The sequence below is a fragment of the Oryx dammah genome, unplaced genomic scaffold (genome assembly GCF_014754425.2).
Source record: "Oryx dammah isolate SB20612 unplaced genomic scaffold, SCBI_Odam_1.1 HiC_scaffold_2, whole genome shotgun sequence".
Classification (NCBI taxonomy): Eukaryota; Metazoa; Chordata; class Mammalia; order Artiodactyla; family Bovidae; genus Oryx; species Oryx dammah.
The window spans coordinates 91,266,290-91,282,340 of record NW_024070186.1 but is presented as its reverse complement, the minus strand read 5'-3'; the positions used below and the strand labels follow the sequence as shown (position 1 = coordinate 91,282,340).

Sequence of the window (16,051 nt, the reverse complement as noted above, 5' to 3'; positions counted from 1 at the left end):
TAGAATCTCTGGGGTGGGAGAGTCTGGGGAATCTACGTCTTCAACAAGTCACCTGGGTAACTTTTATGTAGATGGGAATCATCATCTTATGGGCATGGCACATAACTCAATGTAAAGGGAGAAAGAAATGTTCATGATGACTCCAAGGACTGGCTGGGCAGTGGGTGGTGGTGGGGTAATTGCAGGTTGAGTGTGAAAGAGCGGTTGTGTCATTAACAGATCTAGAAAGCCTGAGAGAAAGGAAAGTCTCGCTGGGACTATGATGTCTTCAGTATGGATCCTGTTGAGGTGGGACATACTCATGGCAATGTCCCATATGGGGTTTGGAGTTGGGGGAGAGATTTGTAAAACATATTGTAGAGGTAATAGTTAATTCATGGGAATGAATGATGTTTGTTAGATTTTAAAAAGTAAAATATGGGAGATGTGGAAGATAGTGAGAGGAAGAGGAAGTAGATCATAGAGTGTAAATGAGGTTCCACAGTCAAGGCAGAATGGCTTACAAATATGACTATTGGGATGGACTTCCTGAAATATGGCCTACAAGTTACACCAAGTTTGGGGCTGGAATTATGTTGGGTGAAGTTAGATTTCTGCCTGCAGAGACGTATATTTGTGGGGAATTTGGGGGATAGGTGGGAAATGAAGTGGGCTAGAAAAACCCTCTGCTGCTCAAGGAATTCCTCTTCTTAGTTCACCAAAGCTGGGTTTTTCTTATCAACAGCAAGTAACCATTTGCCTCTAAGGCAAAGAGAGTCTAATAAAGTGGGAATCACTAACTGATAATTGGAAAGAAAATGGAGACACAGAAGGCGAATTGGGTTGAACTGTCTTCTCCTCAAAATTCCTACATGTGAGTCCAAACCCCTACTACCTTAGAATATAACCATATTTGGAGATAGGGTCTTTATGGAAGTGATTAAGTTAAAATGAGGTGGTTGGGGTGGCCCCTGACCAACCTACTGTGTCTTTATAAGAAGAGGACGTTCAAACGTTCAGAAGGAAGACGTTCAGAAGGAAGATGACATGAAGACAGACGGAGAAGGTAGCCAACTACAAGCCCATCGAGAGGCCTCAGAAGAAACCCAGCTGCCGACACCTTGATCTCAGACATCTTGCCTCCACGGCTGTGAGAAAACAAATCTTTATTGGTTAAGCCACCCAGTCGGTGGTACTTTGTAAAGGCAGCCCTAGCAAAAGAATAAAGAGGGGAGGGGCCGATGTAGGTGATAAGAAAGAGAAGAAGAGAAGATAAGAAAGGCAAGAAGGAAGAGGAAAGGAGCAGCAGGAGAGTAGGTACTTCTCTCTCTCCCAAGAGGGCGATGGAGACAGGGCAGAGACAAGGAAGTATTTCAGGGCGTTGGAGATGGCCTGTTTTGCAGGTTTACGCGATGTCATAGACTACAGGAGAGGACAGAGCTCCAGGAAGAAAAGAGGCACGTCAACTACTCCAGGTTTGGGGATACTGGGGAGAAAACGGTTGTGTTTAGCCATGGATGATTTATAATAATAAAAATGGAAACAATCTAAGTACCTGAAAATAAAGGAATCATCTTGTAAACATGTCCTGGGTAATTATGCCACATGAAAAACCATCTACACTCAAAGAGTTTGAAAAGACATGGGGCAAAGCAAAAAATATGATGTTTCCATTAAAAAAACAGAATGTAAAATTGTATTAGAGCATGACTGTGTGTGCGTGCTAAGTCACTAAGTCCTGTCCGACTACGCGACCCTATGGACTGTAGCCCGCCAGACTCCTGGGTCCGTGGGATTTTCCAGGCAAGAATACTGGAGTGGGTTGCCATGCTCTCCTCCAGGGGATCTTCCCAACCCAGAAACTGAACCTGTGTCCCTTGCGTTGCAGGCAGACTCTATACCACTGAGCCACCAGGGAAGCCCTTCTGTGCTCTACAGTATGACCTTATTATTTATGTACTTTATTTATAGTAATTTGTATCTGTTAATCTCAAATTCCTAACTTATTCCCCATCCTGCTTATTTTCTAAGTCTGTGAGTCTGTTTTTTGGCCATGGTGCATGTTTTCCAGGATCTTAATTCCTCGACCAGGGATCAAATCTGAACCTTGTCCGTGAAAGCATGGAGTCCTAGCCACTGGACCACCAGAGAATTCCCTGTTTCTGTTTGGTAAATAAGTTCATTTGTATTACAGTTTAGATTACACATTTAATTAGTATAATAATCTCTACCAAGTGAAGTTAGAGAAAGACAACATCATATAGTTTTTCAAAAACATCATTAATTTAAGAGTATTCATAGCCTCTTTTACGTCCCTTACCTGCTCCCTACAGAAAATTCTGCTTTGCTCATCCCCACTCCCTCAATCCTTGAACTTCAGTCTCCCCATGTAAATCAAAGTTTTGTGTGTGTGTGCTCGTGCACGTGCTGTCAAAAGTGGGTGAGGACCTACTCTCTGACATCTTCTAGTGGCACAAGGTAGGGGGAGGCAGAGGCAAGCCAGGTACTTGTGGTCCAGGCCTGAGCTTGGGAAAGATAAGAGCTCGGGAGAGTGGTGTGAGAGGGTTGGAGTCCACGGAAAATTGGGGAAAGAGGATTTTAAAAAGTGTTGCTGTGGGTCATATACTGGACACTCTTTGATGTTTTCAGGAGAAGCAAATGTGCAAAGAAGACTAGAAAGAAAGAAACCAAAACATTGGAAGTAGTTAACTCTGCGTTGGTACGATTATTAGGCACTGACACGTTTATGTAAGTTTTGAATAGAACATGACTTACTAGTAAGGAGCAATTATTGTTGTTTAAAGAAAGTACACATATTAGTACTTTCAGTAGAGTGATCTGGGCAGGTTGTATTGCAAAGGGTTAGGAGTGAATAGAGGTGATAAAGTGGGCTTAGATTACTTTCTCAGGGAATCACTATGAATAGGAATGACGGGCAAAACCTTGAAGAGGCAGGAAATCCAAGACATTTTTGGTGGGAGGGGGTTTTTAGAATAGTGAAACCTAAAGAATGACAACTGCTACTGCTAAGTCACTTCAGTCGTGTCGAGCCCACCAGGCTCCCCTGTCCCTGGGATTCTCCAGGCAAGAACACTGGAGCGGGTTGCCATTTCCTTCTCCAATGCATGAAAGTGAAAAGTCAAAGTGAAGTTGCTCAGTCGTGTTTGACCCTCAGCGACCCCGTGGACTGCAGCCTTCCAGGCTCCTCCATCCATGGGATTTTCCAGGCAAGAGTACTGGAGTGGGGTGCCATTGCCTTCTCCAAGAATGACAAATTAGACATCAAACACTCTGTAAGGATGTATTGTTTTGAAACAGTTATGATAATTTGTGTGTCCTGGAGGCAGAGAGAGTTTTATGATGTGATCTTTTACTAGCTTTGAAGTATTTCTCACTTGGTCAAAATAATACTGGTTGAGATCTAATAGGTAATTTCCTCAGCTGAGGCTTAACTGGGTCAATAGTCTGATTTTCCAACAGTCAAGACATTAGGGCTAGGGCTATAGTGATAACAAAGATAAACTTTAAAGGACTCTGACTGGTAAAGAGGAATGCTGATTCAGGAATGCTAATTGAAATCTGTAAACTCACAGTTAAATTGGATGTATATTTGTTTGTTAAATTTTGGGATTCCAGAAGTTAGAGGAAGGTGCATGATGCCCAAAATTAGGTATATATCTTATGTGAGATATTAATGGTTTGGATTATGTCCACAGCTGAATCTAAATATAGTCAAAGTTTGCATTAATTCTTAGGTGATTAATTAAATATACACTAAAAGAAAATGAAGGCTTGGAGGACATTATTTCCAATCTTCCTGGGAGGAAATCACAGATGATGGTGATGATAGCTTATCCTAAAATGCTCCCTTGGAGGAAACATTAAGTAACTGTCATGTCTTCAAATACTCAGAGATGACTAATACAGGGAGTTGGTGAAGCTGATGAAGCATTGGATTGGGTCTGTGACAGGTGACATACCTATTGTACAGGTTTCAGCTGGGAAGACTGTCAGATGGATACCTAAAAATAATTTTCTCAGACTTTCTCGGTGAGAGTCTGGAGTACATATTTGGAAGAGGTTGTGGGGGGTAGGGGGAGTGATGAATGCAGATTGGTGTGGTTGATTAATGAAGCATAAAATTGGAAAGAGATATTAACTTGTCAAGAAGGTGTAAACAAAAAGACAAAAGGATAAAATTTTCAAGAACAGCAAGGGTGTGTATCAGGACAGTGGAAGCAGGGTGGCAGGTGTAGATTACAGAGTCGGAGGAGGATAAACCACCACGTTGATGGAACTGGTGTCCAACCCAAAGTACGATTGAGTTCTGGGGCACATCTGTCCCCATTTGTGTGAGCACAGAGTCAAAAAGGAGCAGGAGAAATATTTGAGAAGAAATGCATTTGGATAAATGCTCTATGGAGAAAGTGTTTGAAGGAATTCAGAACAGGAGGAAGGTAACAAGTTCACGGAGAAATGCACAGCAAGGAAATGGAGAAGGGGAGGAAGAAACAAGTGTGTATTGAGGCTCTACTAGAAACAAGCAGAAACTTTCGATGCATCTATTTGGATGCCTCTGGATTAACTCAGGCTTTTACATGCAGTTTCCTCATTAGCAGATACACACCACTACATATAAAATAGATAAACAGCAAGGTCCTACTGTATAGTACAGGGAACTATACTCAATATCCTATAATAAAACATAATGGAAAAGAATATGAAAAAGATTCTATATAAATAAATCACTTTGCTGTACAATAGAAACTAACACATTATAAATCAACTATACTTCAATTAAATTTTTAAAACTGCAGTTTCCTCAAACTTCTCTCTCAGAATGTGTGTGTGCCAACTACTTATGCAATAATGAATTAACATGCACAACTGATGTACTTGACTCTCACCTATGGTGGGAGACTTCCATTTTCTACTTTGCTAATTTCTATAACATTTAAGTTTTTATAAATATATATTACTCTTATAATAAGACAAAATCAAAAAAATTCTATCAGAATGAGGTTAGCTTCCATAGAAAAGCCACTTGTACCCCCAAATAATCATTATGAAGGGTTGCATTCATGTAAAATAAAATGTATCATAGTAGTCATAGAGATAAAAATATGATATAATAAAAGGATATTACTGAGCATATTACACATCACACTCACATTTTCCTTAAAGATTAGGTTTAAAACTTCACCCTCCACCCCCCAAAAAAATGACATAAGTGTGGCTCCACTGTTGCCCACACAACCACATCTAAGATGATGTACATAGATTATCAAGTCTTAGATAACTGTGTGAATGATATTAGCAGCAGGCACAGTGGAACTCCCCTCTTCACCCCATATACCAGGCTGATAGTTATCTTAAGGGTCCCATGATTTAATTCCCAAATATCTGCCTACAGATTTTGCCTGCAATCCTTCTTTTAATTAATGCTCAGTAGTTTTCAAACTTAGCTCAATGGTTCTCAAATTTAATGTATAAAAGAATTACCATACAGAGTAGCACACACAAAACCACATATCTTATACTTTACAGGGAGTTAAGGGATTTTTCAGAGATGATTTGGTTTGAACTTGTTTAACTTGCTGATTTAACAGCCACCTTGTTCCTTTGTATAATTTGTGATTTGGCTCCACTTGAGAGAACTATCAGAAACTTAATTGGGGATTCTCTTTGCTGAATAAGAAAAGAATTAGAAAGCTTACTGTGGTTCAATTACCTTCTCAACTTTCCAAAACAAATATCCAATAAATGCTTAATTTCTGTCCTGACCATGAATCCTTTAGTAGCATAGGTATCCATCTTTTGTTTTTGTTTTTTTCTAATATAATGGAGTCCTGTTATTAAGCCATTGGGTCTATTTATTAATCTGAAACAAATGAGTATGAGCATTGTAACTCTAAAGGAGAAATTGGGGAATTTGAGATATAACCTGTTGAGGAATCAAGCAGATTCTCAGAGAATGAACAGTGACTTGACCGCTCAAAGACAGCGGGTTAAGTAGAAGGCCAGGGAGGCAAACCTAGGTCTGTTTTCCTTTCTACCTTATCCTTTTGTTATTGGTGACATGTACCTAAACTCAGGAGCAAAGAGAATACACTCGGGTGCTCAGAAGGTTAAAAAAAAAAGAGCTCAGTCTGTTATAGCCCTGGGTGTCTCTCGTTACTGAAAGCACAGTACATAAAATGATATGCAGAGAGAAAGCCCATTTGTCACTAGACCAAAAGATGGAAACTTTCAGGCAAGGAATGGAGGTTTGCAGGGGACAGTTTAGGTGAAAATCAACCAGTCTACAGATGTGTAGATGTATTTTCACCAGCCTATATAATTTCCATTCATTCACTGGGCACTCCTGCAGCTAGAAAAATGAAAGCTTATATACATACACGCGCACAGGCATGGCCAATCACTTCCAAAATTCCTACCCAAGTTTGGGCAAAGGAACAGATACACTGTAGCACTTATTTTAAAAATCTAATTTCTCAAAGACCCAGGTTAGGCTTAAATGTTTACATTTAAAGCTTTCGATACATGCTGCTCTCCAACTCATAGGACCAGGTTACCTGGTTAGGATCAGGATCAACTTCGTCCCAGTTGTGAGCGATGTGGCCTTGGTCAATGAATTCAAAAGGCTTATGAGAAACTGAAGGGAGAATCCTATACAGCCAGCTGTGGGGAGGAAACAAGGACACACAAAACTTAGGGTGATGTTATGGGTGATGCCCAGACTGTCTCAGGAAGTACCATCAGGAAGACACTCAAGTCCACAACGATCTGTGGGCTTTAATGTGAGATGCAATGACACAGCATTGCTTCTTCATAGCCACTGTTGCCCATAGCCCTGCCTCTTCTCACCTTTCAACTCTACCCATCAAATGGAGAGTTGGAGGCTCTAGCCCTCGGTTGTTTCCACGCTGAAAAGAAAGAATTGTTTTTCCCAATGACAACTATAAAGGAAGGGAAAGTACCTTGAGGGATATCTGTGCAGGCAGACCCACAGGAAAACATTAGCTTATATATGTCATTGGATCCTAATCTTTGCTCTGGCTCTAGTTAAGTGAGGAAAATGAAGCCCACACAGTTTGAGACAATACAGGTGGTTTCTTTGTCATTCTTGAAATATTAACCAATTTTCTTACTTAAAATTGTAAAATTAATTCATGCCAGTGCTAAAAATAATTCAAGCAATTTAAAAAGTCTCAAAAGGTAAAAGACTTTCTCCTCTAGTTTCTCCAGCACCAGTTCTCAGAGGCATTAGAACTGTTTAACAATTTTCTTGTATATTCTTTCAGATGTTTCCAATGCGTAATAAGCAAAATTACCAAATTGCTGTACCATTTTAGTCTCACAACAATAATGAATGAAAGTGGCTGATTACCAACATCTTTACAAATATGCAGTATTATGAATAATTTTGACCTTAAGTGAAAAATGCTATCTAATTTTTATTTTGAATTACCTTTATTTATGAGTAAGGTTGAGAATCTATATGTTTATGGGCCCCTTGTAATTTTTCTGTGAATTACTTGCCCAAGTTCTTTACCATTTTTCTATTGGGTTGTCTTTTTTATGCTAATTTGTAAGAGATTTAGGGAATTAACACAATTGTACTCTAAAATTATAAAACTATCCGTATTTTCATATAGCACATTTGTAGCTTTGGTTCAAGCTTCTCTGGTGACTCAGAGAGCAAGGAATCCATCTATAATTCAGGAGGCTGGGTTTGATCCCTCGGTTGGGAAGATCTCCTAGAGAAGGGAATGGCAACTCACTCCAGTGTTCTTGCCTGGAGAATTCATTCCATGGACCAAGGAAACTGGTGAGCAGATTGTGAGCAGGCAGAGGAGACTGTGGCCCGTGGGGTCACAAAGAGTCGGATGTGACCGAGCAACCAACACACACACAGCTTTGTTTCAGTGAGAGATGATCGTTATGAGGGAACCCTGAAGGACACCAGGAGGAAAACCATCCAGAAGTCGAGAGGGACACGGAAACTCTCTAAGAGGGCCCCACGTCCTCTCAGAGGCTGTTACCCTGACAGAGTTCGGCAGGCAGAGGAATACCACCTGGGGCAACGGAAGATTAGACCTGCTTGAACAGCTTCTGGCCCTTTAAGCCCCAGGAGAGTCTACTTCAGGAGGTGGAGTTGACCTGGGCTGAAACTGAGTCATTCGGGAGATCAAGCTAGATTTGTTCAGTTTTCTTGTTTCCTCGAGCTCTAGGTGAAGTGATCTCAGGCACTGGACTTCAGACCATGAATTATTAATAACTATGCCTCGCTAGCATCTAGTAGTATACAAAATTGAGAACACGTATGTGTGTCTTAGAACCAACTGTGAGATCCTGGGTAAGTTTTTGGAGTCTATGTTCCTCATCCTTATCTCCTAGGATTGTTGTCAGGATTCAGAGTTTATGTACCAAGAATGCCTGGTAGAGTAGGTGCTCACTTAATAGATGTGTGTTGACTTGTTTATCTGTCTACCCCTATCATCTAGGTTGTTATGATGGTCCAGATTTTCCACATTCTCTGTCCTGGCTTTCACCTTCTCAGGACTGAAAGGATCAGCTAACTAATCATAAGAACCAACCCCTGATAGATATACTCTCTGATAGTTTTTGGGTGGGGGTGAGGGGTCCTGAACTCTGTGGTTTAAATGCTGCTGCTTCCAAGTCACTTCAGTCGTGTCCCACTCTGTGTGACCCCATAGACGGCAGCCTGCCAGGCTCCCAAATCCTTGGCATTCTCCAGGCAAGAACACTGGAGTGGGTTGCCATTTCCTTCTCCAGTGCATGAAAGTGAAAAGTGAAAGTGAAGTCGCTCAGTCGGGTCCAACCCTCAGCGACCCCATGGACTGCAGCCTACCAGGCTCCTTCATCCATGAGATTTTCCAGGCAAGAGTACTGGAGTAGGGTGCCATTGCCTTCTCCGTGTGGTTTAAATGAGTAGTGACTAAATGTAGGAATACCAGGCATTCTCACTTATGGATGGGGTTGGCTCCATCTTACCCCTGGGGATTTTGAGCATTTTCAGAAAACTCTTGTAGATACCTTTGAAGAGTTCTAGACAGATGGGTGAAGTGTGCCTAGTGTCCTTTGTTTTCCAGCCGAGTTTGTAAAACCCCCCAGGCAGCACTACATTGCCCTGGACAGAAATTTAATTCTGATTCAGGGAACGGTGCCAGCATCTTAATGAAATGCCAACAGCTCCTTTTCAGCCTCCTGGAACAGAGGTCTACTCCTGCTGACTGAAGATATTGCTGAATAATGGGGGCAGGCAGCAGAATTCGGAGTCCAGGTGTCCCGTTAGTGAATGGGTCATAAAGTCAAGAACATAGCCATGGAGGCCAGGCTGTCATAAATTAGAATGGACAAGAATTGTCTGTGTGCTTACCTTACCTTGGCTTTCTGGGCTTGCAGAGAAAGAGAGATGATTAAATAGTGATAGAATTAATCCTGGTTTGACAAGTATGGGAAACTATCTCTTCCCCTCTTCATGTGCAAATCTAGCGAGAGAGAAGCAATATTGATATTGGTGTGATAACAGCACCTGCCACTCAATTTTCTGACAGCCTCTTAGGGATACCATGTATTAAAGGGAGACACTCTGTTATTGTGGCAATAATGATGATTATGGTAATTAATGTTAATTGAGCACTCACCAGGTACCTGGCAATGTGCTAAGGACTTTGCATACATTCTTTCCTTTAATCTTCTTCAAGACTATGAAATAAGCACTATTATTATCTTTTTTACAAATGAAAACCCAGAAGGCTCTAAGAGGGTAGATGACACACCCGAGGTCACACAGCTGGAAAGAGAAGGAGCCAGGATTTAAACTCAGGAGGCCTGACTGCAGTGTGGGCATGATTAACCAGTAAGGGGAACACTCTATCATTTGTGTGGTCCATGATGCTCTTGTACTCAGTCTCATTTACTTCTCAGGAAGACTCTCTGGAGATAAACCCAATCATCTTCCACTAAGCTGTACAAGACTACCTACCCTCCGCCCCCAACCTCCAATATAAGTAGCAGCCCTCTTTGCGGATACCTTCATCTGGTCTGAAATTCTTGCAATTGGACACTGCTTGTTTAAGTCACAACACATAACTGCCTCCGCAAATCACAACATCTACTGCATCTTATCTGCACCACAGGAGTTAACCAAGGGAGTGTGTTCACTGACCTGGCTTGTAGGACATGGAAACATGAAGAATTGTGCTAATGCATGTGCTGGTTTCCAGCAAACGCAAATTCCAAGGAGAAAAAACTTATTAATGCAAACCACAAGGGGCCATAATACATGACCTTTCATCTAACCCATGCTTGGGCTATCCAATATTTTCATCCAAAGAACATAATACTTCTAGTCAGCTGAGGAAGATATTGCACTGAATCTTCTGTAACTTTGAGTTAATCAGTATTAAAAAAAAAAAAAAAAAGTAAAACAAAATTGGACAATTCCCAGGGGAAGGCCAGACTATGAGGAACATTTTTTTCTGAGAACAAGCAACAACTTGTAAATGTAACTAGACATGTCTGTTTTCTAGGCTCTATGCAGCTGTTCTTTCCACCTCTTCCAACAGTCACCTGATTCTAGCTGGAGATGAGATTCATCCTTCCCTGACTATGATCCAAGGCACAGTCTATAAGAAGCAGGATTTTGGGCAGCCCTGGGAGGTTGTGGCCCAAGTATAGGAGGCAGAATTAAATACTAGTTATAGCTCCCATACCTTCTTTTATTGGTGCTCCGTGGACATGTGAAAGCTGATCCTGAGAGCTGCTCAGCATACAGATTGTAGGGGCAAACTTGAGGATTATTCTAAAACAAAGGAGGCAATAAATGACATCACTCCATCAGAAAGATATCCCACCTTCCCATGAAACAACTCAGTGGGGGGAATTCGGGCTTGGATGGGGATGCTCTGGGTCACTTACTGCACATGACCATCTTCAACCTATATATCCTTCTTGTAATAATGTTTTAGGTAACTTGTTGTATAAAATTTATAAATTATAACCTATCTCACCCTTCAGAAATATCCCAATGCTGACATATGAGTATATTTCTTTCTATTCTTACCCTCCAAAATGGGGATCCTATGATATGTGTAGTCTTCTTAATAATTAGCACATTAAAAAAGAGGAAACAGTATACCATGAGCGTTTTTTATGCCATGAAATAGTCTTCAAATTTTTTTGAAAATTTTTTGTTTGCCATAGTTTTTATTGTAACCAATACTAGTGTGAAATCTTTGTGTACACATTTTAAAACAAGGGCTGATTATTTTCTCCACATTGTCATATCGTATGCTGTTCAAAGAAGTATAAGAAAGTCCCCTAACCCTGAACCTGGGGGATCCTCCTGAAAGCTCTACAGTTAGTCTTACTTATTTTGGGGTAAGTGTTTTGCCATAGGTAACCATCATCCAACTTTAATTTTTGTATTATTGCTGTTCAGTATCCCAATTGTCTTAACAATCTGTAAAACTTTTAGACAGTTCACAGGCTAATACAATAGCTATGGTGGGAAGAGGCACTTGACCTGAAGGCTGGTCATACATTCTCTTAATTCAGAGTTCTCTAATTAATATTTTATTTACTCATACCTGTCCTTCTGGCAGGGCACCTGGGCAGCGAGGGTCCTCTGAGGCACACTCATTCCCGAATCCAGAAATATACTGCATGTGACAAGACACAAAGGCCACCATTAATGGGACTTAAAGGGTATTCTGCTATTTGACTATCTACGAAGGTAAGAAATTTCTATATGGACATGTGTTTATCATGTTCTATACATCATATCTTTACTATGTCTTGGCATGTGACCCATTAAGACCCACAATTGATTGGGAGAAGAGTGCTGGATATTGCATAGACTCACCACCCCTAGCTGTACTTACTTACTTGATTTATGGGCTTGTTCTTAATTGTCCCACTCCAAGAACAGGTTCTTTAATTCTGGGTCCATTGGAGAGTTCTTGAGAGGGGAGATGGCTCAGGCTCAACTCCAGGTTAGTAAGATCTTGCTTGCCTAGATAGAAACCTCCCGGAGGTTGGTGCTCCACTCCCCCTCCATACACTGAAACAAGCAGCTACAAGATGTGTGGATCCAATCTGACAGCAAAACCCTTGAGAAAAAGCCGTCCGATCAGCCTGGCTGCAGGCAAAACCTATATCATCTGGCTCACATACGGAGCACTTGTGTATATGTTTGCATCTATGTGGATACAGGAAAACAAAATATGAAGATATGGGTGGCCTTCAGGAGAAGGGTCAGACCAGAATCTGTTCTCAGTGGCACAAAGGAGTGCATTCTGACTGCCATCTGTTTACTTTACGTTCAGAGAGAGGAAAAGAGAGTTTCTCAACAAAGTGTGTAGGTCCCCTGAAACTGATTCTGACAACACTTAACACACTTGTGAGTTCTTGTTCACTCTCTGGCTTTTCTGTTAGTTTATAAGCTCCATAAAGGCTGGAACTATGGCATCTTGTTTACCTCCATATATGCTTTGTGCCTTGTTTATAGAAGGTACTCAATAGATACCTATTGTTTTAGTTTTCCTTTGAAGCCTATGCCAACGCAAGAGTATGTATCCTGCTCTAAGTAGGGTTGTGTGTGTGTGTGTGTGTGTGTGCACGTGCGTGCGTGTGCAAAGTTGCTTCAGTCGAGTCCAACTCTTTGTGACCCCATGGACAGCAGCCTGCCAGGCTCCTCTGTTCATGGAATTCTCCAGGCAAGGATACTGGAATGGGTAGCCATGCCCTCCTCCAGGGGATCTACCCGACCCAGGGATTGAATCCACATCTCTTGCGTATCCTGAATTTGCAGGCAGGTTCTTTACCGGTAGGGCCACCTGGGAAGCCCAAGTAGGGTTAGGACCAACCCCCCACACCCTTTTCTCTAACTTAAACATCAAAAATGGCTGTTTTCTTCCCATAGTTGTTTCTTAAATGTACTTAGTTTAGCTCATGAAAATGAAAGTGCAGCCTCACTCAGTGAGTGAAATACCACCATCTGAGCACAGTCTCTAAGAGATATAAGAAGGATGTAAGTGGGTGGAGGATAAGCCCTCCAGAGTTCTCAGCAGCATGCAGAAGGGTGAGCTTGATGGAATACACCTGCACGTGTGAGCACCGAGCAGGGCAACAGCTGCCCATACTTGGAAGGAATATCAAATGTGAAATGTTAGAACCTAGAAAGCAATGGAACTGAAATTATTCCTTTTTGCCTCCAGACACAGTATTTTTTTATATTTGAAAATCTATCAGCACTAAAAACAGCGAGTTATATTACACACAGATTGGTTAACAGCAGTGGCATGTAGTTTGGAATGATTTCTTTGGGGAAATGGCAGAGACCATCCAACATTATGACTCTCCACTGAATACAATTTTCTTCTCTCTAAATGAAACTCATGCTCACCAGCAAGAGGATTGAATCTGAGCTGCTGAGAAATGGTAATGACCCCAGATTATCTTTAGCTCTGTGGAATGGAATTTTAGACTGGTCTTGACTGAAGCCACAGGGTGTCACAGTGCCTTCACTATGTTCCACTGCTGCGTTGTTTCTGCAAAGGGAGGCAGGCAGGTCTGAGTGCTGAGTAAGACAGCTGAGGTCTCTGGCAGGAGTGAGTAGGTTTGCTCATTAACTTGCTTCATCCTTTGCAATTGCCGGCCTCAGAGCAGAGTCCAGGGTGATTTGTACATTGGAAACAGAGGAAAAGAGACTCACTATGTGTAGTTTTAAAGCATTTGCTTCAGACTGCTTTAAAAAATAGAAAAGAAAGTAGAAAGAACAGCTGGTGGTTTGGAAGGGAGCCACCCAGCTTGGAGAGAGGTGTGAGTTCTGAACTGGTTTCCCACTCTTAGCTGCGGTGCATTGGCTGAAGAGGAGGGTGGAAACTGCTGAGTCATTCTCAGACCAGTTGGTTTTCCAAATCTCCTGAGAGAAAAATTACAGATGAGTTTGTTAGAGCTTTAAATATCTTGTGCCTCACTGCTGAATGTATCAGAATGGAGGAAGCAGTGCTCTGTAGCTGCTTTCCCAAGGCTTTGAGATCAAGGACAGAATCTGAACTCTACTCCTATCGGCTGTGAAAATCCAAGCTTTCAACTCCAGCTGATTCAGTGACTATACAAATACATCTTATACGAATAAATAAATAAATAAATCTGACATTAAGTGTGTGTATTTATATGCTTTCTTCAATCTGGATTTCTGAATAATTTTATCCAACATAAAAATATGATTTTGTTTCCTTCCAAGAGAATTATACACATCCTTTCCACATTCTTTCTAAAGAACAAATGACTGAACTCCATGTAATTTCAGTAGCGTCAGTTCTTTGGCAGTTCCCTAGTGTACAGATTTCTAATTCTCACTTGGTCCCCAGGATATGATTTACTTGTCAGAGTAGTTTTATGAGGTGCTTTCGCCTGAATCTGATTCTGGATAACACCCTGATGGGATGAACAGATGGTGTGCCTCACCTCCTTTTACAGGGCATGAGGAAAAGCGAGAGAAGTCAGGGCCGAGATGGAACTATAGCTACCTTTTCTCCTTTGTAAAGGGTCCAGTATTTTTAGTTAACCTTGTTGGGAACATAGATTATAGATTGCTAGGTGAACTTGCCGATTATTGCAAGTGGATTAAACTGCACTAGGCTGAAGAGTGAGTGGCTCTCCAAACATATCTATGTCTTAATCCCTTGAATTTGTGAGTGTTGCCTTGTATAGCAAAAGAGACTTGCAAATGTGATTAAGAATCTTGAGATGGGGAAATGTCCTGGATTATTTGGGTGTGCCCTAAATGCAATCGGGGCTTCCCTAATCACTCAGTGGGTAAAGAATCCACCTGCAATGCAGAAGACCCCGATTTGATTCCTGGGTCAGGAAAATCTGCTGGATAAGGGATAGGCTACCCACTCCAGTATTCTTGGGCTTCCCTGTGGCTCAGCTGGTAAAGAATCTGCCTGCAATACGGGAGACCTAGGTTCTATCCCTGGGTTTGGAAGATGCCCTGGAGAAAGGAAAGGCTACCCACCCCAGTATTCTGGCCTAGAGAATTCCATGGATTGTATAGTCCATGGGGTCGAAAAGAGTCAGACACGACTGAGCGACTTTTCACTTCACTTAAATGTAATCATATATATTCATAAAAGAGGGTGGTAGAGGAGGATTTGATGACAGAAGAGGAAAAGGTGATATGATGATGGAAGCAGAAATCAGAGTGATGCACTTTGAAGGTGAAGAAAGGGACCATGAATCAAGAAATTTCTAGAAGCTGGAAATGCAGGGAAATGGATTCTTCCCTTGAGTCATCAAAAGGAACCAGCCAAGATTTTGACTTTAATCCATGGAAACGGATTTTAGACTTCTGACCTCCAGAATTTATTTTCCAGAAGAAAATAAATTTAGTCATTTTAAGCCATTAAATTTGTGGGAATTTGTTACAACAGAATTAGGAAAGTGATACAATAATTATGTAGAGCAGGGGTCCCATCTTCAACTAACCATTAGAATCACCCCCAAAGCTTGTTAAATACAGACCCAAACCTAGTAAATCAAAATATTTAGTCCTGGGGCCCAAAGTCTGCTTGTTAAACATCTCTTTTTATAGAAATGAGGAAATCAAGACTTGTAGAAGTGAAACAACTTTAGAACATAGTGAGGTTCATTTAAAATTAAATTTTATTATTATATCCTTTGAATTTTTTCCCCCAATTGTGCTGCTTTTATGTAAATATGATTTCATTTGAGGCTTTGGGTTGGCATATCCATTACAAGGAATAAATAAAAGCAGGATTTTTTTTTAAACTTAAAATGTGTATTGATTAGAATGATGCAATCTGGCTTTCTGTGTTTGGATCTGTGATCTCTAGAGCTAACCTTTCCTTGCAGAGATTAGACAGCAGGCTGGTAAGAATGCCTTTGAAACTGAGAACAAAGACCAGCATGCAATTTACATTGGTGTGCTGGTGCTGTGCATATTAAGTTTCTTAAAAATTTCTGCAGGATAGGATTTTATATATAATTTATTTATAAATGGTAAGGATGTTTT

The 16,051-nt window shown here is 41.1% G+C and overlaps 1 protein-coding gene across 1 annotated transcript in view; it reads right to left on the bottom strand.

Moving 5' to 3' along the window:
* The window catches only part of HGD (homogentisate 1,2-dioxygenase), a 42,298-nt gene that overhangs the window by 24,952 nt on the left and 1,295 nt on the right, over positions 1 to 16,051 (bottom strand). The window contains exons 2-4 of the mRNA XM_040250901.1: positions 11,598 to 11,669; positions 10,722 to 10,810; positions 6,555 to 6,660 (exon numbers count right to left, since the gene is read on the bottom strand). Coding sequence (XP_040106835.1) covers positions 6,555 to 6,660; positions 10,722 to 10,810; positions 11,598 to 11,669 — 267 coding nt within the window. The remainder of the gene's footprint in view (positions 1 to 6,554; positions 6,661 to 10,721; positions 10,811 to 11,597; positions 11,670 to 16,051) is intronic.